At 52.9% G+C, this 23,229-nt stretch overlaps 2 protein-coding genes across 10 annotated transcripts in view; one reads left to right on the forward strand and one right to left on the reverse strand.

The window, feature by feature from the left end:
• ATP11A (ATPase phospholipid transporting 11A) overlaps nt 1-8,200 on the reverse strand; it is a 119,634-nt gene extending 111,434 nt beyond the window's left edge. For all 9 annotated transcript variants that reach the window (XR_004485224.2, XR_004485223.2, XM_033435018.2 and 6 more), the window contains exon 1: nt 8,069-8,200. Coding sequence is in view for 7 of the 9 variants with exons in the window: in XM_033435018.2 (XP_033290909.1) it covers nt 8,069-8,107 (39 nt within the window). In the remaining 2 variants the exon portion in view is untranslated. The remainder of the gene's footprint in view (nt 1-8,068) is intronic.
• Nucleotides 8,106-10,893, forward strand: LOC117202769 (translation initiation factor IF-2-like). Its single transcript, XM_033435021.2, has 2 exons — nt 8,106-8,974; nt 9,441-10,893. Exons 1-2 carry the CDS (start codon nt 8,106-8,108, stop codon nt 9,571-9,573), a joined length of 1,002 nt encoding a protein of 333 aa, XP_033290912.2. The 3' UTR covers nt 9,574-10,893.
• The last annotated feature ends 12,336 nt before the right edge of the window (nt 10,894-23,229 follow it).

The raw sequence follows: 23,229 nt of genomic DNA on the forward strand, positions 1-23,229 counted from the left end.
CCCGGGGAACACAGCCGGGAAGAGCAGACTGGACGAGCCAGGCCCCCGTCCACTGTGTTCACAGAAAGATTCGTGAGCCCCAAGGAAACTCGCAAAGAGCGTTCGCATCTTCTCAGGCGCATATGCAGTCACGGGCTCCAGCGGAACACCACGCCCACATGCGCAGCATCCCATCCACCCGCGTGCCCGGCGGCGGGAGGGGCTCCTGGAACGGATGCAGGTCCCCCAGCAGGTAACATGTGGAGGAAACGGTGCAGAAGACGGTAACTCTGGCCTCTACCTATCACAGAACCCATGAAACAGGCACTGGTGTGAGCACAGCAGAAACAAAGTGAGTGGAAGTTAAAAGCCTTTTTGCCACTGGCAGCCCACCTTTGCGAAAATGTTTTATCCGCAAATCACACACAATGGACGGGGCAAATTTCTCAAGGGCCACCAACCCTGACAGGGGCAGCCAACGAATGTGGGCTCAAGTCCGTGTCGAGCAGGGGCAGATTTTGATGCCGGGTGACGCGGGGCACGCTGCTGCCTCCCAGGAAAACTGACTTCTTCTACTGCCTACACCACTCCCAAGAGGTGCTCTGATACTGAAACCCACCAAAGACAAAATCAAAACCCCAGAAAAATGGGAAACATTTTGCCCACATAAACCAGGAGGGTGAGAGGTGGTTAAACATTTCTGGACCAGGAAATCCATCCGAGTGACTCTTCTCCTCAGAGGATGACTAACTCCTCAAGTCAGGAGTGACGGAAACATAGACGGGAAGGACACCTGCAAATGTGTGTAAATATGTTACCAACAAACTCCTCGCTGAGAGCGTGGGGAAAGGAGGACTCAGGGGAAATGACTTTCCTCCCGCTCCACTTAAAAATGGGGGAAATAGGGCTTCCCTGGTGGCACAGCGGTTGAGAGTCCGCCTGCTGATGCAGGGGACGCGGGTTCGTGCCCCGGTCCGGGAAGATCCCACATGCAGCAGAGCGGCTGGGCCCGTGAGCCATGGCCGCTGAGCCTGCGCGTCCGGAGCCTGTGCTCCGCAACGGGAGAGGCCACGACAGTGAGAGGCCCGTGTACCGCAAAAAAAAAAAAAAAAAAAAAAAAAAAAAATGGGGGAAATATGTAAAGGTTTGGTTTGAAGAGGCAGCTAATGATTAACTCACCCACAGAGCTCACCTGGTCTGGCCTTCGCCCAGGTGACAGAGGTAACGTTAACAGAGGGGGCCTAAAATCCTCTCCTGACTCTCGACCCAGTGGCGGGTTTTTTCCAGGTCCACACGCAGCATGAGCGAGCCTCCCACCCCGGCAGATACTGCTGGATCGCCGCCCCGGCACCACCCCCCAGCACCCAGCACACACACCGGGGGACACGGAGCCACCCCTCTGCTCTCGGTGGCCGGTCACACGGGTGTCTTCTAAACTCCCTACAGACGCAGCTTGCTTTGGGCTCAAAGGTACACCCGAACTGGAGGAGCCTGTATCCTGGGGTGGTGATGACAGGGCAGCCACAGGACAGGGCGCTGAACCCTCCGTGAGGGGCAGCCATGGTCCCGGGAAGCCACCCAACGCAGCACTGCCCGATCACACCATTTATGAAGAGGCGAGGAAACCTGGACACGTGCTCACACTCACCATGTTTAAATGTCGGCCAGACGCTCAGGTAGCTCTGACACAACCACATCAGAGGGACAAGAGGGCCGGTTCCCTACCTGCGCCTGCAGACAGGGTTCTCGGCCTTCACCCGGGCAGGCACTCCTTTGCGAACCTAGCAAATCTGGGAACCCCCTGCCCAGAAAACAAAAGGCATCCACGCAAAAAGTTCTGCGCTCTGCGCGACGGGGGTCCAGGCCTCGCAGGGGACCAGCTAAGAATGCTCGTTCGTGACGAGGCTCCGGGAGAGGGTCCTTTCCAGGCCCGGGGTCCACAGGACGGATGCAAGAAAAGAGGAGACACATCCCGGGAGCCCAGTGTTCAGAGGACCTGCCCTCGAGCCACAGACAGAGCACGGCGGAAGCTACCACCGAGTCAGGCGTCCGCACCAGAGGTGCGGGGACCACGGCTGTGACCCTGGGGACTTAGTGTTTATTAAGTGAGGGGGTGGGACCGGACGCCTTCCCCGTCTTTTCCCACATTGTTAAGACTCTGTGAAATGTACCGGGGAAAGAGAATCCAAAAGCTTGACGTATCATCAGTCACTCAAGTCCTTGGAAGCGCCACGCTTTCCTTCGGAAGCAGGCAAGGGCAGCTTCTTCAAGGCTCTTGTTAACAGCAGTGATAAGAGGCGCAATCAGTCTTGGGGCAGATGTTCACGGAGCGCTGACTCTGTGCCAGGAGCGGTCCCGGGCCTACGGGGGAGGGGGGGGGGCGGGGGGAAGGCTGGGCTCCAGAAGGTAACGTGGGATCTGCGGACACAGAGGAGGAATTCCAGGTCTCCCCCAGGCAAGGTGTCGATGGGAAGGGAGAGGCCCCGGGGTGACCCCGGTGAAGGGGCGGCTGACCCGCTGCGCCCTCCTCTCTGCCTGGACGCGCCCGCCAGACGCTGCAGCTCAGCGAGCCTCGCGGTCCCGGCTCCAGCACCCACCACTGCCCAGCGAGCCTCGCGGTCCCGGCTCCAGCACCCACCGCTGCCCAGCGCCCTGGGACAGCACTTCCGGGGCCACAGGGACGGGGGTCCGGCTGTCTGCCCCTTGTCTGGCTCAGGCTGCGTCGGTGAACACACACCAAACGTGTGCCGCGCCTAAGAAACCCAGCAGGACCCTGTGAGGCCCTCTGGCTACAAATCCTTTCCGGGTCCCCCGTCTCTCGTTCATAGGAAAAAGTTTCAGTGTCCGTGACCTTCCCTGGGTTCCAAAGGGCAGACTCCAACAGCTGCTATCAGGGAAGCGGGGGACGCAGAGACACGGGAGGGGCGACAGTGCAGCCTGGGGCATGGCCCCCCTGGAGGCACGTACATCACCACATCTCAGAGCTCTTCCGCAGGAACCAAGACCCCACCCAGTCGCTTCAGGCTGAGCACAGATTCCTGGAGCCCCGCCCTGCTACCTCGCCGCCAGCCAATCAGAAGACAGTCACGCGCCCTGACGCCCTCACCCCCAATTTTGCCATTAAACACGTCTCCCCGAAAACCGTCAGGGGGTTCAGGGTTTTTGAGCACGAGCCGCCCATTCTCCGTGCTCGGCCCTGCCTGCAATAAACCTTTCTCTGCTCCGAACTCCGACGCTGCGGTGCGTCGGGCACATGAACTTGCGCTTGGTAACACCTGCACCAGGTACGCCGGGGTCAGCTGTGAGGGCAGAAAGGTGACCCCTGGTGGGGCCACCTCGGACACGATGGAGGTGGGGACGGACACGCCCACCGGAGGGACACCGAGATGCCACATTACAGAAACGAGGCTGTGAAGGAAAGGGAAGCGGGGAGATCGTGGGAAGGGAATGTGGGGTCAAGAAAGTCTGCTTTTCGGGCTTCCCTGGTGGCGCAGTGATTCAGAGTCCGCCTGCCGATGCAGGGGACACGGGTTCGTGCCCCGGTCCGAGAAGATCCCACGTGCCGCGGAGCGGCTGGGCCCGTGAGCCGTGGCCGCTGAGCCTGCGCGTCCGGAGCCTGTGCTCCGCAACGGGAGAGGCCACAGCAGTGAGAGGCCCGCGTACCGCAAACAAACAAACAAAGTCTGCTTTTCAAAAAAAAAAGGCGATTTCAAGGCATGGCTGAGTGCCACAGGGACTGGGTGACGTCACCCTAAAAGGGAGACGCTGCTGATTGAGGATAAGAAGGGGTGAGGGGCGGGGGACCCCAAGCTGCAGGACAGATCTTTACAGAGCGGGCTCACCTGCCCCGAACCAGAAGGGCGGCAAGAGCACCGACAGGCGTGGGCCGGTGGCAGAGGGGCGTCCCGTCTGAGGACTGCTGTGCTCTCCACCAAGTGCAGGGCAAGCACGGCCCTCCACACCTTCCGCAGGGGGAGGGGGGCCAGAGGCTCTCCAGGAAGCAGCAGACGCCGTCCCTCCGAGGAGCTGGGGCTGCCAGCAGCACCGGGCTCACCTTTCAGATAAGAGGCCCCCTGACAGAGCACCTCCCCATGCCACAGGGCCCCATCCTGGCAGCGCCCCCAGGGAGCCGCAGTCGGTGCCTCGTTTCAAGCAGGAAGACGCCCAAGGCCTCGCAGTCAGAGGCCGGCCCAGGTCTCAAGCTGCCTGTTAGGCTCTGACGCTGAACTTTTGACCTCCACAAACAACTGTCTTGTTTCTCAGATACCAGGAGTCAAGTAAAAGCAAAAACAATCCCTTGTTCAATCTTGTTGAGTTTATATTGCTGTAAAAATGACTTTTTATTGATTTTCCTTGCAAATAAATAGCATTTCTGCCGGCGTTTAACTTGGTTAAAAAAGCATCTGTAAGTCTGGGACTTGGGGATCTAAGCAGCTCTGATTACCCTGTTGCCAGTGGAACATGTGGTCCCAGCACCGAGGAACAGTGCGTCTCTAGGTTTCAAGGCCCAGCACAGCTGTAAACAGAGGCCTTCCTGCGTACTGAGCGGCAGCTCAGTGCATTCCAGGTGGTTTTAGCTAACTGTAAACTGAGGACAGCGTGCTCATCCCTAGAAATGCAACTGACTGCAGCCAAACCCAAACACCTAAACTCCCTCTTCCCCTCGGGTTATTAAACCTACCCTCAGGCGTGAAAGAAAAGCATGTGAAGGTCCCTTGTGGCAACAGACATTAAACAGGGTTTGAAAGGACAATGGAAGGAACTGAACTTAACAGCCAGGACACAAAGGTTAAATTATACACCTGGCAGACTGCTTTGAAAGGCCTGTGCAAACACTGCAGCACAGCCCTCGGGCCAGCCTAGGGGGTCACCTACTTCAAATACCTGATGGCCTCGGGGGTTCCAGTGACTTAACTTAGTGTCCTGGGGTGCAGACTCCAGGCAGATCCGGAGGCCCCACGTCGGAAGCGCCATGAAGAGGCAGCCCCGAGGCAGGCGGCACTGAAAGCTGTTAAAACTAAATCTGCCTCGGATGGATGGGTCCGCCTGTAGGGCAGCACCAGTGGGCACTGACGTCCACGGCACACAGCATTTGGTGATAAAAAAACAAACCAACGCAGACCCATGAGCATGCATTCAAATGGTGAATTTTAAAGGTGTAAAGCATTCTAACACAGCCACGCTTGAGGTTCTCCAGGGATCAGTGATGTTTACTAAACACAAACGCCAGAAACAACAAACTTAAGCTTTACAGTCACATCTCCCGAATGTGAGGCGTGGATGGAAAGGAGAGAAGTGTCCCGACAAGGTGGGCCTCCTGGCCTGGAAATAACTGTTGTGCTCAGAGGTGGCCTGCAGGCTTTCCGTGGGGCCTGCGGCATTTTGGCGCCCCTCGTTTCAAAATTTCCCGAAGCTGCTCCAGAGCAGGGCACCCAGGGCCCCTGGGTACTGACTGGCCTGGCCGGCAACCGACAGAGAGAGATGCCTGCCCTCCCCCGGCCAGTGACCGGGGGCAAAGTTATGCTAACGGCTAGTCGTGACACGTGTGCTGAGCACTTCCGCAGAGCCGGGCACCACTCTTAGCTCCTGGCCTGTACTAACTCACTTAATTCTCACGATAACCCTCTGCAACGGGTACCGCTATTCATCCTCAGATGAGAGAACCGAGGCAGAGAAAAAGCGAAGCCACCTGCCCAGGGTGACACGGCCTCAAAGTGGGCAGGCCAGGTCCACATCCAGGTGGGCTCCCGGAGACTCTGCAGGTGCCTCTCAGAACTTAAACTACCCGACTCTGGGTTTCCCACCTCACATCTCTTCTAGGAGGATAACACTAGTTCTCCACCCACTTCGTTAAACATTTCTTTTAAAAGCTCAAGGTACAGAAGCGCTTTGCCATTTACAAGTACAGCGCATCTCTACGCGGCTGACATGCATCAAGGCTCACAAACGACCAGTAATGCCAGCTTTGGCATATACCTGGCCTAACCCGGAAGGGAATCCTCTCATTCATTTGCCTATTCTACCTCTCTGGAATTAACCCAGAATAGAATACCCACAGCAATGGTTTCCAAGGACTCCTTTATCTTTGGCAGCCCTCAGGCGTCATCATGAAAAGGTTTCTTTGTCCTGGAAATTCTGACTGTGTGAACACCAGATGGGAACACGGTATGACTTTATTCATGCTTATGAAATACGTCATATATGGAAACCACAAGGAAATATGAATATTTAATCCCAGAGTCTTTCTTCGCCCTCTAGCAAAAGGAAGTATAATTAATTCCTAAATATTGAAAGATAATCCAATTATAAGCAAACAAATTGACTGTTTCTGGAAAAAGTCAAATTAGTTTAATAACGTAGACATGAGTTTCACATCATAGAAATGAATGGTTTTGTATGTGAATATGGTGAAGTAGACAAATGATCAGACTGTTAAAAAAAAAAAAGATGTGGAATGAGAAACAAAGAAATAATAACAGCACCCTGTAACTGGATCCCAGGGACATTACCAAACATATATGCTGGGAAAGTTCACTGAAGAATATTTCCCAGTTAGGTCTGAGAAAAATAAGTCTAATAACACAGCAAAGGGGAATTAAAATATATCAGGTACACCAACATTTATAGAGATTGATATGCCATGAAACAGCTGAAGGCCTGGAGGACGTAAGGGAGTGAAAGCACAAAACTCGGACACCTGTCTGCCGGACTCCGAGGACGAAGGGGTCACGGGAGCAGGACGGAGGGGAAGACCCACCAGACGGGGGGTCTCGGACCAGGAGACCCGTGGATAGAGACTGCGCGTTACCGCTCACAATTCAACTCTCCTTCCTATCACAGAGTCTCAGAGTTGGAAGAGAATAGAAATTAACTGGAAAACTAGTGAGCACATCCTAGGCAAACGCTGGCTCCGAGCTCGTGGGCCATAAGCCTGAGAACAGAATGTCTGGGACCCGTCAAGCGTTTCTCTAAGACATCTGATTACCTACTGCCACTGTTACCTGATTTTCCAGAACTTACTACTGTAGAGACACCAAGGTGACCCTGATGTTTACACTCACGTTATAAGATGGACTCAAGAATCCCTGAGGGGACAGGGCCCTTCCCACGGGAAGCCTTCCCGGCCCTAACCAGAATCCCAGAGGGGTTCGCCCCACTAACCGGAAGGCAGACTGCCCTCCCCAGGGGAGCTACTGGAAGGTGCCACGAGCTCCCCTGACCCTTGAGTCCTCTGGTGAGTGGATTCGGGGGAAGGCACTGATTCAACGTTCCCCTTGGATGAACAGAAACACCCTCGTATGCGGCCGAGGTCTCCTCGAAGAAAACACGTAAATATGAATGACTGACGAAGGGAATTCCTCAGCCAGAAGAAAACAAGTTCCCACCACCGTTCCCTCTCCTAGCGGAAACCTCAGTGCGCACAACTTTTGCAACCTGCGACTGGCGGCGGTGCGCGCGGGGGACAGGGGGGCCTTTGTCAGAGACGCGACCAGTTTCCTTCTCCTGCGCGCACCCCCTCTACCCCCGGGGCCGGCGACAGCGCTGCACGCGGCTCCCCTCGGGCGGATGGGAAACAAACCCAACTTGACCCTCCGTGTCCCCCTGCCCAAGCCCGGCGTCGCCACGCGCCTCCCGGAGCGAAGACTCCGGGGGAACCCCGAACCGCCAGCCTCGGGTCTGACTGGTTACTTTCGGGACAAAGGTCCCAAACTTCACTTCCGAACCCCCCGGTGCTGTTACCAAACTAACGAGCAAAGCCACCGCCTTTTTCCCTGTGGGTGCCCCTCTCCCTGTCCCTTAACCCTGGGGTAGCGCCAGCAGGCGAGGCTAAGCCCGAGCATCCCTCCCCAGCCCGGCCCGCGCCGATCTAAGCAGTCTCTGCCCCGGCAGCTCTGCCCGGCTCCTCCGCCGTCGGGGCCCAGGTGCCAGCTCCGCAGGTACCCCGCGTCCTGCCGTCCCCCGGGGCGCGGTCGGCCGCACGAGGCCGCCCAAGCCCCCAGCGACCCAGGGCCGGCGGCCGCGGCACGATCGGGGGCGAAGGGCCCGTCCCCCCCGGTCCCGGCCCCGGTCCCGCGCCGGCCGCACTCACGTATCTGTGCACGAGCGTCCGCACGAGGGTGCAGTCCATGGCTCCTCCGGCCGCGCCCGCCCGCTCAGCGCCCCCGAGCCCGGCTCGGCGCGCCCATGGGCCCGGGCCCGAGTGCGGCCGCGCGCCCCGCCCCGGTCACGGCCTGGGCGCGCCGGGCGGTGCGGGGGGCGGCCGCGGCCCCTCCGCGCTCATGCCCGGCCCGGCCCGCGGCGGCCGGCTCGGGGGTGACCGCTCGGCGACCGGAGCCCGCGTGCCGAGGCCCAGGCGGTGGGGCTGCGGGCTCGGGGGCGCGGCGGCCGGCGCTCCCGCCGCTGCTCTGCTGCTCGGCTCCTCCTCTCCGCTCCGCGGCTCTGCCCTGCTCTGCTCTGCTCCCGGTCTCCGCCCGCCGCCGTCTCAGCCCGGCCTCCGGCAGGCCGGTCCCCGCGCGCACGTCACGAGCGCGTGTGAGCATGCGCCCCGCGGGCCGCGCCCCCGCCCCGCTCCCGCGCCCTGGCGCTCTGGTGCCAGCCCGCCCCGGCCCTGCCCCCTCCCGGCCTGCCCCCTGGCGCAGGGCCGCCGAGGGGACCCAGGGGCGGAGGGCGGGGCGCGGCTCCCTGTTGCTTCCGCCTCCGGGGCGGGGGTGCGGGCCGCGCAGCCGGGGCCTGGACGGCGGGCCCTGGGCGTCCAGCCCTGGGTCCGGCCTGAAACGTGTATCTCCCCGCGAAGGCCCGAGGGCAGGGGCGAGATCGCGGGGAGTCGGGGAGGGGGCGGGATCAGGTTGGGCCGGAGACCGGCTAAACCCGGCCTGTGTCTCCCTCGTGCTCCACGGCCCCACGCGCGGCCCGCCTGCTTGGCAGGTGAGGGGGCGCCGAGGCGGGCCCCGCGGGGCTGCCCAGAGTCGCGCAGCTCCTCTGCGCCGAGGCGAAGGTAAGCTCAGCGTCTCCCACCTAGGATCCCCGCTTCCTTCTGAAACCCCGCCGGCTCCCTCGCCCGGGGCCCCTGGCCCAAGGACTCCAGAGCTGCGACAGTCACAGGCACTTGTAATCCGGCGGGGCTGAGGCGTTGGAATCAGCCTTGAACCTGTTCGGCCCGCCCGGCCCGGCTGGCCGACCCCTTCGGTCCTGCCGGTCCAGCTCCTGCCTCCGTCCCTGGCTGCGCCAGGCGGTCTCCCGGAGGCTGAGCTGGGCCCGCGGGAAGGAGCTCTGGGCTCCGGGCCTCCAGGCCCCGGGGGGCGCGCGCTCGTGCGTTATCTGGTCACCAGACTGAGAACCCTTGCGTCTCTCAGACACCTCGATTTCAATCCCAGGGAATGCTTCTGTTTCCCCAAGGGGAAACGAACTCTCTCTTCTCAATCACAGTCAGCCTTGAATTAAAGGATGCACTTTGTTTCCAGCATCTGTTCTCGCTGCCACGGGCCACCGCTTGTGAAACCAGAGGGGCCTGACAGCGCCCCTGGAGGAACGCCACTGAGTGTCCCCCTGGCTGGCTGTGAAGAGAAGCTTCCACGTGGACCCTTTGGGGATTAGATACAGAAGCCTGGGATTGGGTGGGAGTGAATGGTGGTCATGGCTAAACTATCTGGATTCTGAACTGCTTTTCTTCAGTAAAATGCTCGTTTTTGGTCACCTAACTCATCGATTCTCCACTTTCCAACCGAATCTACTCTCTCCTGCGTGGCATCCAGGAGGCCAATGGCCAGCGTCAGTGGATCTTCACCAACGGGGTGCCCGTTGCGAGCTGAGACCAAGCAGAGAGGCTGGAGCCTTTCTTCCCTCGTCTGCACCCTGGCCTGGCAGTGTCTGTGTCCTTCGGTGACCACAGTGCTTGCCCAGCTTTCTTTTCTGTTGGATCAATTCGTGTCAGGTGCCGAATGAGTGGGTGACAGTTGTCACCCCATGCTTCCTACAGCCAGGCAGCGGAGTCAGCTGGGCCCTGGGGAGCAGCACCTCTGGTGGGTCGTGGAGCCACGTTCACACTGCAGCAGGTGGTCCTGTCGCCATGCGGTCTTCCACATCTCCTCCCAGGGACGCCTTCTGCTTTCTGCCGGGACCCTGGCTGCTTGAGACAGATATTGACCGGCCTAGCACCTTGCGAACGGTGACATTTGCAGGGGGCGGGTGGAAGGACACAGGCAGAGGCCACACAAGGCCACAGGATAAAGGCTGTGTGCCTTTCAGGGACGCCTGTTTTGTTCAGTGGTCAATGCTAATTTCATCTTGTAGTAAACACTGTGGTGGCCACAGCCATGCCCTCCGTCCTTGCTGGCAGAAGCCCACCTTGGTGCAGGTAGCCACCCTCTGCGTGGCTAGGGGTAAACTGGTCCATGTGAGCTAATCTCGGTAACTCCATGCCTCTTCTTGTGACTGGTTTTGAAACAAGTTTTAAACCAGTGAATCCTGCTGTTGGGAAAGGTCTCCTCACTTGTAAAAAGCACATAAAGAGGACATGCTCCTCGTTTCCTGCCGGATGTTGTGTGTCTGGATGTGATGTCTGGCGTTTCGCAGCCTTCTTGCGTCCGTGATGTGACAGGAACAGCGTCACAGTGGGGATGGCAGCGTGGAGAGATGGGAAGAGCATGGGTCCTTGGTGACACCACTGGGCCACTACCCTAACTTGGATTTCATGTTTTGAGAGATAATAAATATCCTTATTGAGTTGGATTTTCTGTTACTAGCGGCTCACAGCATCCTAATTCTAAACCTATGGAAACATGGGATTGATATATATACACTAATATGTATCAAATAGATAACTAATAAGAACCTGCTGTATAAAAATAATATAATAAAAAAATAAACCTATGGAGCCAAACCAGTTAGGTGTCTATTAAAGTAACATTAAGTCCAGCTCACGCTGTGAGTGGGTTATTTATTTCTGTGTAACAGACCACACAAACTTGGGCGCTTAAACACCAGTGAGCTATTATTTCTCAGGACAGTGTTTTGGGGGAAGGTTCCTCTGTTCCACCTGGTCGTGGCTGGGATTGTCCATGCATCTGCATTCTTTTGGGGGCTTAGCTGGGCCCTGGGGGTTTCTGATGGCTTTAGTCACATGTCTAGTGTCTCAGCTGGGTCAATGGAGAGCTGGGAGCAGGTGGTCTCTCTCTCCGTACTTGGTGGTCAGCCTGAGCTTCTTTACACGCAGCTGGATCCCAAGAGGGTCAAAGTGGACACTGCCCGGCCCCTGAAGGTCTGGGCTTGGAAGTTCCGGATCATCACCTTCCTCTCATTCTATTGGGGAAAGTAAGCCCAAGACCATCCTGGATTCAAGGGGGAGGGGCAGAGCCTTGTACATAAAGGATGAGAGAACCTATGAACAGTCATCTTCAGAAATAACCTACCTTACACATCAAACGACGACTGAGTATGTTGACAGTATCACAGGAAGGTCACAGTGAGAAGGCTGTGGGAACTCCAGGGCCTGTGTGTTTCTTCATTCCCATCCAAGCGGAAAGAGAGTCTCCACTCTGATTGGACCGGCCACATCCTCTGCCCATTCCTGGCCAATCAGTTACTAGGATGGTGGAATGCCATCAGATGATTGGCTTAGGCCTGGGTTAAGTGCCGACCCCTGGCTAGTTGGTGTCCATGGGGGATGGAAGGATCCCAGTGAGCTTGGGGCCATCAGGGCCTTCCACTGACCCACACACAGCACGGCTGCTTCCCGGTGGAGGGTGGTATGAGCAAGTAGGAGGGACAGGCAGGAGGCAAACCCCAAACTGAAGCCAGACTGTGGGTCTGCAGTAGCTGCACGCCCACCCTCACCCATGCACAGGCTCACACACACCTGCGCTAACCCTCCTCCACTGTGCAGGGACTAGGGTGGGAACCAGGGCTCCTGGTTCTTGGACTCCCATGTGAAGAAGACCTTTGAGAAATAAGGGGGCAGGAGCAAAGAAGTGGGGCCTTCCTGTGGAGACAGTCGAAAGCAGTGATTGTCACTGGGACTGCAGATAACAAAACCTGAAGCCAAAACTGATAGCTGAAAACACAGAACAGGGAAGCGTGAGTTTTTCATGTTTTGTTTTGTTTTTAAACATCTGTATTGGAGTATAATTGCTTTACAATGGTGTGTTAGTTGCTGCTGTATAGCAAAGTGAATCAGTTGTACATATACATATGTTCCCATATCTCTTCCTTCTCGCATCTCCCTCCCTCCCACCCTCCCTATCCCACCCCTCTAGGTGGTCACAAAGCACCAAGCTGATTTCCCTGTGCTATGCGGCTGCTTCCCACTAGCTATCTATTTTACGTTTGGGAGTGTATATATGTCTATGCCACTCTCTCACTTCGTCCCAGCTTACCCTTCCCCCTCCCCGTGTACTCATGTCCATTGTCTATGTCTGCATGTTTATTCCTGTCCTGCCCCTAGGTTCTTCATATCCTTTTTTTTTTTTTTAGATTCCATATATATGTGTTAGCATACGGTATTTGTCTTTCTCTTTCTGACTTACTTCACTCTGCATGACAGACTCTAGCTCCATCCATTCATGGTCTTGATATAATAATATCTGACCCTGCTCTAAGCAGGTGAGTTAAGCTTCTGTGTTACATACTCTCTTTTTAAAAAAAAAAAAATCACTAACTGCACTAAACAGAGACCAAAGGAGGATGTTACACGGCTCCCACCAGTTCTCCTCAGCCTGCAGACAGACTCCATCGCCCGGGGACATTTGACAAGACCTGCAGACAGTTTTGAGCCTCGTGACCTCGCTGCTGGCACCCAGTGGGTGGAGGCTGGGCTGCTCTTAGCACCCTGCAAGGCACCCAGCAGCCCTCACAACCAAACCTCATTCGGTCTGAAGCAACAGTGTTGAGGCTGCGAATCCCTGTCTCACGCTGACCTCCTCGGCAAGAATCGACTCATCATCCTAAAGAGCTTTTCTCTCTGGTAGCCCGTTTTCAAGGTCAAACAGCAGCATCAAAGGTCAAGGTGGCGGATGGGACATCCCCCAGGTTTATGGACACTGGTGACCCTTATCACTTGGGGTGTTTCCATGTTTAAGTCTAGAATTATGTGGAACCAATTTTAAGAAAACCAACAGGGTTTAATTTTGTTTTTTTGCAAGATGGTTAATATTAGTTCGTCTGACTGTTTCCATCCCACAGAAGCGGTGGTGCCTCCCGGGTGTGTTCTGGGACTCTGTGGGGCACTCTTGGTCATCACCATGACTGAAGTGGTCCTTGAGGCATCCTTAAAGCCATCCTGGACACTCATGTTACACAGGAACCTAAAGAACTTGTGTGTGGTTTTAACACGCAGATTGTACACTTACGGTTTACATTCTCATGTTCACCTGTGCCAGTGTTTTGCCATGTTCTCTACTTTTTGAACGGTATCACTTCTTAACATACTTTTTAAGCATCAAGACTGATACGTTAGGGAATTCCCTTGTGGTCCAGTGGTTAGGGCTCCGTGCTCTCACTGACGAGGGCCTGGGTTTAATCCCTGGTTGGGGAACTAAGGTCCCACAAGCTGCGTGCCCTGGGCAGAAGAAAAAAGAAAGAAAAGAAAAACAAAAGATTGATGCGTTAAAGTGAGCGAGCCTCTGAGTACGTTACCTGAGTACATTAAAGTGAGCGAGCCTCTGAGTACGTTACCTGAGTACTTTCTGTTTTGCCCTGTGACCCTACCTGAGAACTTACATTCTTAGATATGCATTATTTTATCATAAATTACACTTGGTTTCTCCTTTATATTTCTCTGAGTAGGAGTTTGGGCGCTACGGAGATTTTTCTAAAGTGTTTGAGGGTGTTCACACCACGTGTGAATTCACTTCGTCTCAGGCTGGTGAAGGTGTTGGTCTGAAGGGCTGAAGTCTGCTGGTCCAGGCTCTGCCCCTTCTGTTTGCTCTGGGGGCTGCAGCCTCCCTGGGTGACCAGGATGGGGCAGGAGGTCCAGGAGAGGGAGGGGGCAGGGGTAAAAGTGAAGAGGCAGATTACAGCACCTCTCTCCAGTTTTTCCTTCTATCCCTGTCACATGTGTGTGGTCACTTTTAGACAAAATATCAGGTAAATACAATATCATGTTCTCTCTTATTTCCAAGTATAAAATATATTATCTCAAACTAGTGAATCTAGTCCCACGTGGGGTCCCAATATCTCCATATTTCTGTTATGTGCTAGGGAAATATATAGGTATATACACATAATATATAATGTGAGGGGACTTCCCTGGTGGCGCGGTGGTTAAGAATCTGCCTGCCAATGCAGGGGACACGGTTCGAGCCCTGGTCCGGGAGGATCCCACATGCCGTGGAGCAACTAAGCCTGTGCGCCACAACTACTGAGCCTGTGCTCTAGAGCCCGTGAGCCACCACTACAGAGCCAACGAGCCACCACTACTGAGCCCGCGCGCCTAGAGCCCATGCTTCGCAACAAGAGAAGCCACCGCAATGAGAAGCCCGCGTACCGCAAGGAGGAGTAGCTCCCACTCGCCACAACTAGAGAAAAGCCCGCGTGCATCCACAAAGACCCAAAATATATAATGCAGCCAAAAATAAATAGACAATAAAAAAAAAAATTAGTCAACAAACGCTGCCCCCAAACCTCACAGCCGAGCCCAGGAGGGGCCTCATGCCCCTCGGTCAGTGGAAACACATGTGCTGTCCCGACCTTGACGTAAACCATCAGAGGGAAGAGAGCGTCTTCCCCTGGGGGAACCCAGAGCTTCAGGGAGGGGCCCCATGCCCCGGTCCAGGGCCTGGAGAGGGTCCCTTCTCGCTGTGCTCCCCACCGATCACGACTGAACAGCAGACCGCCCCCCAGCTGTCGTCTCTCCTCGGGACTGAGCTGATAGAAGCGGAAAGCCTAAGTCTCTGCATCACTTCAGCTCCAGTAAATCAAAGCCGACCACTGTTCTCTAATGAATGAACAAGTAGAAGGGTTCACAAATACAGCGTTGTCCCGAATACAGGGCTCTGTGGGACAGCGAAGATGCTATCTGCTTCCCACCCTAACGCTCGGCCCAGACATTAATACTTGGGTCTTTTTGAGGATAATTCACTATTACTACTGTAGAAAACCTCTGATTTCAGGAGAGTGATTAAATAAATCTGTGACACTTTCTTTTTCCAGGAGTTGAAACAGCACAGGGATATTACCCTGCATTTTCAAGGTCAAACCTGGAGAGCAGTAAAATGTGCCTTGTGTTTACAAGATGCTTACATTCTTTCATGCTAAGTTTATCATTGCTAAGTTCTTTCGTGTGAATGACCTCAAACACCCTGCGGGGCTCTCCATTCCTCTCTGGGAGAAACGAGCCTCAGAGAGGTCATGGGACAGGCCAGGGCCCACCCAGTCGGGGCGGAGCCTGGCTGAGTCTGGCTGTGTCCCCTCGGTCTCCCCGTCCCCCCAACGTGGGATGGCGCGCAGCTTCCCACGGTCGCCTGAGAAGGATCTGGAGGAATCTTCTCTGCCGTGCGAGGCTGGGCAGACAGCAGCCACTGAAGGACGGGTCTGAAAGGTTCACATCTTCTCCTAGACGGCTGAACTGATTTTGGCAAAACTACTTACAATCTTGAGTTTTTCCACATCAATATAAGGATATTGATTACTGTGAGGAATGTCTAAGGAGATAGATTAGAAAATATTTACCTGACACGCATGAAGGGCTTAAACATGGTATCTGAGAATAGAAGTTTGTTCTGGGCACAGAGAAAGGTAATAAATCTCTGTAAGCCATTCTAGTCAATAGCACGCTGGGATCACTTCAAGTCTAAGTGGCTAGCAATCCACAAATAACGCTTCGAAAATGAAAAGGAGAGAAATAGGCATCACACATTCCCATTCTGCCCTCAGAGTCTCCTGTTTTCACTAATTGGCTATCCAAGTTTAAAATATTTTCTCACAGAAATTCAAGATGGGAAACTATTCAGTTGCATTTGGTCACCACTTATAAAACACCTGATTCAGTTTGGCTGTATTCTTCTTGATATTAATGAAAAGATCCTTTTCATCCTGGGAAGCTCGGAAGTAAAACATATAGCGTGAAGTCCTGAGCCAACTTGTTCAGAGCACAACCAACCCTGGACACTCGACGTGGCGGACAGACCAAACTGGCGACGCCCCTGGAGGGGACTCAGGTCCGTGCCTTAGCAGAGGCAGTTTATTTTTAGGCCTTTAGGGCTCTTATTTTTTCCCCTTCCTCTTATAGAAATAGTGTACATTTCCCTGAGACTACAATCATTAAAGAGCAGGAAGATAGGAAACAATAAAACAATTTATCCCGTCAGGTAAAAGGAAAGATGCCACCAAAAACGCATTCGTGGTATTTAAGACGTGGGGCCAGGCGGAGGCCTGAGCTGCGCCTTCCATCTAAAGGCCCGGGAGCGGCACGGAGGCAGAGGGACGGACGTCCTCATCGGGACGCGCCCCAGTGGCCAGGGCTGTGATGAAGCATCAGCTCGCTGCTTTGCGTGTCTCCGTGTGCCGGTTCACTGCTGTCGTCTTGCTGGTCGGGGGGACAGCCTAAGGTGCACGAGGGCCGGGCCAGTTCCCAAGAGGTCCTGGGTCCTCAGAGAGACTCACTGCAGAGTGATCTTCCAGTTCTCCCCTGGGGTCCCGAGGCCACACCGGCTTCAGGATCTGCCCCGGGAAATAGCAGGACGCCCCCCACCCCGTCACTCTACGTGCATTTTCTGTGCCTCCGCCGAGTGCCAGGTACCGATCTCGGGTCCTCCTGAGACGGACTCTGCCCCCGTGGACTCACACTCAGCATCTCTTGGTTTGGACAGAGACCAAGACGGAGGCCTTGGTAATAAGTAAAACAAATGGGAACCCCTTCCAGAAAGCCTACCCAACACTGAATTTGGCAGTCAGGCTCCTGTCTGCCCTGTGCTCTCCCGCCTGAGGCTGCAGAGCCGTAGAGGTACGGGGACCTGCCTCGGGGCAGCTGGTGGTGGAGACCAGCAGGCTGGATGCCCTTCCCACGGAGCAGTGATGCTCTGCGCCCCCGAGAGCCCGGGGGAGGGCCGTGCCGCGTCCCTTTCAAGGGGCCCAGAGAACAGTGTTCGCGGGACTGAATGCACTGAAACCGAGACTGAGGTGATTAAAGGTGGAGAAGGGAGTCGATTCTGCGCCTCCAGGCAGCCCGGGTCCCTCCGCTTCAGGCACCTGCTGAAGCAGGTGGCTCAGGCCCCCAGGACAGCCGGCCCAGTGCCCCCTCCCCCGGGCGTGCCAGCCGGGATGGGCAGGGACCCGCCATGCCTCTGCGGGGACGCGGCAGCCTCAGACTCAGCCCCGCCACCAGCTCCGTCCTCCCCGGAGTCACTCCCTCAACGTCCTCATCTTGGCAAACGGGGCCTGGAAGCAGGATGTGCGGGCACGCTTGTTGTCTTGGGAAAGAGACTGAAAAATATTTATTAACTGCTTTTCATTATAAGACACGTTCATGTTTCTTGGTTGGTTGGTTGGTTTTTAATGAAAATAATACAGGAAGGTATAAGGTAAAAATCGAAAGCTTGCTTCCAAACCCTGGATCTTTCCCCCCCGGGTGTGTGTATATACACACACGTGTGTATGTGCATGCGTGTGTGTCCTGTTGTCTCCATAAGACTCTGCAATGGTTTTCTCACTTAAGGAACCGGACAATTTTCTGCCAGCATGTGTAGCTCTCCCTCATTCTGGCCTAAATCGTTGAATTGAATGTTTTTCCATGGCTCTATCATATTTATTTCTCCAACCACCTAGTGATAATGTCCCTGGAGGACGACTGCCCAGGGGTCCATGGCCAGCGGGGTCCAGTGGGACGACAGCCCAGGGAGCTGGAGCCGCTGCCCTTCCCTGGCCCCCCTTCCCCGCAGCCCGCAGAGTCCACAGTCCCCCCAGGCCTCGCCGGCAGCCGGGCTGCTCTGGACGCGGGGTTGTCACCAGAACTCTGATGACTGGTTGTGTGTGTGAAGCCTCCGTCTCCCTCCTTCCCAGGTGAATTGTGCCCAAGTACTTGCTTAATACATCTTGTAGATAGCTGGTATAAAAGCAAAGCAATTGCCTTTTTTATGACCCAAATCTCTTGGACAAAAGAATTCTGGGGCTGAGATGGAAGCATATAATATTTCCCTCAAACTAAGTTATTCCTGCTCTGCACCTCAAAGCAGAGCCCAAGGGGGACTTCTTTGTTTTCCACTTTTTTAAAAAAATTTAATTTTATTTATTTTTTATGCAGCAGGTTCTTATTAGTTATCTATTTCATACATGTTAGTGTATACTGTCAACCCCAATCTCCCAATTCATCCACCACCATCCCCCCCCACCACTTTCCCCCCTTGGTGTCCATATGTTTGTTCTCTACATCTCTGTCTCTATTTCTGTCCTGCAGACCGGTTCATCTGTACCATTTTTCTAGGTTCCACATACATGCGTTAATACACGATATTTGTTTTCTCTTTTTGACTTACTTCACTCTGTAGGACAGTCTCTAGATCCATCCACGTTTCTACAGATGACCCAATTTCGTTCCTTCTTATGGCTGAGTAATATTCCATTGTATATATGTACCACATCTTCTTTATCCATTTGTCTGTTGATGGACATTTAGGTTGCTTTCATGACCTGGCTATTGTAAATAGTGCTGCAATGAACATTGGGGTGCATGTGTCTTTTTGAATTATCATTTTCTCTGGGTATATGCCCAGTAATGGGATTGCTGGGTCATATGGTAATTCTGTTTTTAGTTTTTTAAGGAACCTCCATACTGTTCTCCATAGTGACTGTATCGATTTACATTCCCACCAACAGTGCAGGAGGGTTCCCTTTTCTACACACCCTCTCCAGCATTTGTTGTTTGTAGATTTTCTGATGATGCCCATTCTGACTGGTGTGAGGTGATACCTCATTGTAGTTTTGATTTGCATTTCTCTAATAGTTAGTGATGCTGAGCAGCTTTTCAGGTGCCTCTTGGCCGTCTGTATGTCTTCTTTGGAGAAATGTCTATTTAGGTCTTCTGCCCATTTTTGGATTGGGTTGTTTTTTTTTTAATATTGAGCTGCATGAGCTGTTGCTATATTTTGGAGATTAATCCTTTGTTGATTCGTTTGCAAATATTTTCTCCCATTCTGAGGGCTGTCTTTTCATCTTGTTTGTAGTTTCCTTTGCTTTGCAAAAGCTTTTAAGTTTCATTAGGTCCCATTTGTTTATTTTTGGTTTTATTTCCATTACTCTAGGAGGTGGATCAAAAAAGATCTTGCTGTGATTTATGTCAAAGAGTGCTCTTCCTATGTTTTCCTCTAAGAGTTTTATAGTGTCTGGTCTTACATTTAGGTCTCTAATCCATTTTGAGTTTATTTTTGTGTATAGTGTTAGGGAGTGTTCTAATTTCATTCTTCTACATGTAGCAGTCCAGTTTTCCCAGCACTGCTTACCAAGGGGGACTTCTTTTTTTTTTTGTGGTACGCGGGCCTCTCACTGCTGTGGCCTCTCCCGTTGCAGAGCACAGGCTCCGGATGCGCAGGCTCAGCGGCCGTGGCTCACGGGCCCAGCCGCTCCGCGGCATGTGGGATCTTCCCGGACCGGGGCACGAACCCGTGTCCCCTGCATTGGCAGGCGGACTCTCAACCACTGCGCCACCAGGGAAGCCCAGGAGGACTTCTTAATTCAGCCAAATGGTCCTGTAAAACCATAAACCACTTTATCACACGTATAGCCTCCCTTCTAAGTGGTATGTTCCTTATCTTATAGGCTGCGTATAATCAGGACGCCTGTCTATACCGCATTTCTCAACAGTTATAAGCCAGGCACAGTTCTGATCAGTGGCTCAGGATCACCTTCCTAGTGATTTAACAGAAACTACCAGTGAGATGATCTAGTTGAACTTTATTTTCTCTGCTTTACTTGATGAAATGATGGGTACTTTTTTCTTTCCCCAAATATAAACTTTCGTATTGTGTATCTTTATAGAAAACATTTTTATTGAGATATAATTCACATACCACAAGATTCACTCCTTTAAAGTATACAGTTCCATGGTTTTAATATATTCACAGAGTTGTGCAACTGTCGCCACGAAGTTTAGAACTTTCCATCACCCCCAGTGAAAATTCCTCCCCATTAGCCCTCACTATCCCCCCACCTCCGCCAGACCTAGGCAGCCACTCATCTACTCTCTGTCTCTGGGATTTGCCAATTCTGGACATTTCATGTCAATGGGATCATGCAATGCGTGGTCTTTTGTGACCGGCTCTCTCATGTGTTTTCACAATTCATCCACGGTGTGGCATGTGTCACTGCTTCCTTCCTTCTGATGGCTGAATAACGTTCCATGGTCTGAATGCACCACACTTTATTTGTCCATTGGTCTCTGATGGCTGAATAACGTTCCACGGTCTGAATGCACCACACTTTATTTGTCCATTGGTCTCTGATGGCTGAATAACGTTCCACGGTCTGAATGCACCACATTTTATTTGTCCATTGGTCTCTGATGGCTGAATAACGTTCCATGGTCTGAATGCACCACACTTTATTTGTCCATTGGTCTCTGATGGCTGAATAACGTTCCATGGTCTGAATGCACCACATTTTAGTTGTCCATTGGTCAGTGGTTGGAGATTTGTGTTCTTTCCACTTGTTGGCTATTGTGAATGATGCTTTTACAAACATTAATATACAAGTCTTTGTGTGGACATACGCTTCCATTGCTCTGGGGCCTACACCTGTGAGTGGAATTGCTGGGTCACATTGCAACTCTGTGTGTAAACTTTTGAGGAACCGCCAGACTGTTTTCCAAAGAGGCTGCACCATTTCACATCCAGCCAGTAACGTATGGGGCTCGTGTCCCTACGTCCCTCCTAGCGTTTGTCATTATGTGTCTTTTTATTACCGCCATCCTGGTGGGTATGAAGTGGTTTCTCATTGTGGTTTGGATTTGCATTTCCCAATGACTAAAGATGTTGAGCATCTTTGCATGTGCTTATGGGATCCTTGTATGTCTCCTTGGGAGAAATGTCTGTGCAAGTCCATTTCCTTTTAAGATAGGAATGTTTTTACTGTTGAATTATGAGGCCTCTTTATATATTCCAGATGCAATTTTCTCATCAGATACATGATTTGAAAATACTCCCACTCTAGGGGCTCTCTGCTTTCTTAATGGTATTTTCAATACAAAGTTTTAAATTCCGATGAAGTGCGGTTTATTTTTCATGGGTTCGCTTTTGGTGTCATATCTGAAACTGTGGCCTCATTTTACATTTTAGGTCACGAAAGGTCAGAGGGCAGGGATGATGTCTATCTTGTTCACTATCCCCAGACTTCGCAGTGCACACGGTAGGTTCCCAAACAATACTTGTCGAATGAATGCACTGCAGCAGAGTCCATGTGCCGGGTGGGCTCTGGAAGCAGACGCTCACCCTGACAACCCCTCACTCACTGCTCTGCATCAGGTTGGAGACTTCGCTCCTGGGTGCCTCCCCCTCTTTACGCCATCGAGCTTCTGGCAAAAATGACATTGGGTGGCAAACCCCATCCTGCCAAGAGGTAAGCAGTGAGTTAGGACATTAGACTCCCGGCCCCTGACCGGGAAGGTGTAGCATGTGTGGGCCTGAGCCAGAATGACCCCCACGAACGACATATGAGGTTGAACTATGTGATCTCACCCCTATATGACCCACTTTACCTAGAAAAATTGCAGCTGCATTTGGTTCAACATAAAAAATTTGAATTAGTTTCCACCAAAGAAAATGAAAATGAATTTAATTAAAAATCTTTGTTTGAAACCTACAAAACTCCCTCCCTCATCCGGGGGTTTCCTCTTTCTCTCTCTCCCTCCCTGCAGGGAGCACGTCCAGGCCCAGCTCCCGTTCCACTGGAAGGATGCTGGGACAGGTCCGCCCTCTCCCCTGATGGTGCGAGGTGGGCGCTACCCCGCACATGACATGGTGGTGTCTGAAACAGGACTTCTTGAGCCTCAGACTTAAGTCCCCTGACCATTTCTTACAGGGGACTTACAGACAGCTGGTACCAGGCAGGGGCCAAGGACAGAGGACATTCTGTATGCAGCAAACCAACGCCATTAAATGAAGTTCTACATCAGTGATGATCTGTTTTTCTGCATCTACCTGGTGACTAAGGAGAGGAATTTCACTTGGTTGGTTTTTTTTTTTTTTTTTAAGTGTTTGTCATATTTTGTTGTTACTTGAATGATTTGGAGTTTTTCCTTTCCTTTTTACTTCACTAAATTTACTTTCCCATTTTCTAAGTCAAACTTGACAAGCAGCTTGGATAATACATGATACATTATTCATAAAGAGCTGCTTGAAGTGAGGAAATTTAAGTTAGCCACTTTCCTGAGAAATTCTACTTATAGCACAAAGTTTGTGGTCTAAGTGTTTCTGAAGTCCATTCATGAATAAAACATGAATATCGAGGAGGGCATTTTGCAACCGTTTTATATTCCTTTTTGCTTTTCTGACTTTCCTTTTACAATAGCTGTGCTTTTCCTGTGCACCAGGTACAGCCCAAGATTTCAGTAGGAAGGGGAAGCTTGACAATCAAGGAGGCTGCATGATAATAAACTTCAAAGGCTGGTGTCTTAAAATTGGAGGTCATGTGAGGTTTTGAATGGCAAAATGCCAATCATTGTTCTAAATGCTCTCCAGGCCTTATCTGCGTGACAAGCGTTAAAATCAAGATTGGCCAGAGTGCTGTGTGGCAGGTGACATGGGACCCTGGAAAGTTCAGGAACATTTCAGGACCCAGGGCCTCACAGTGGATGGAGCACAGGGTTTCTTTTTTCTTTGTTTGTTTATTTATTTATTTATTTATTTATTTTTATTTTTGGCTGCATTGGGTCTTCGTTGCTGCATGCGGACTTTCTCTAGTTGCAGTGAGCAGGGGCTACTCTTCGTTGCGGTGCACAGGCTTCTCATTGTGGCGGCATCTCTTGTTGTGGAGCACGGGCTCAAGGCATGTGCGCTTCAGTAGTTGTGGCATGCAGGCTCAGTAGTTGTGGCTCTCGGGCTTAGTTGCCCCGCGGCATGTGGGATCTTCCCAGACCAGGGCTCGAACCCGTGTCCCCTGCATGGCAGGCAGATTCTTATCCACTGTGCCACCAGGGAAGTCCCACAGGGTTTCTAACACAGCTGGGTGGTGGTCCAACCCGCCATCTCCCAGATCTCGGTCACAGGGTGGGCCTGTGCACATCTCTCCATCTTACTGGGTTCCCACTTTTCTTGCTCTAAAATGGGAAAT

The sequence above is a fragment of the Orcinus orca genome, chromosome 18, assembly GCF_937001465.1.
Source record: "Orcinus orca chromosome 18, mOrcOrc1.1, whole genome shotgun sequence".
NCBI classification, from domain to species: Eukaryota; Metazoa; Chordata; class Mammalia; order Artiodactyla; family Delphinidae; genus Orcinus; species Orcinus orca.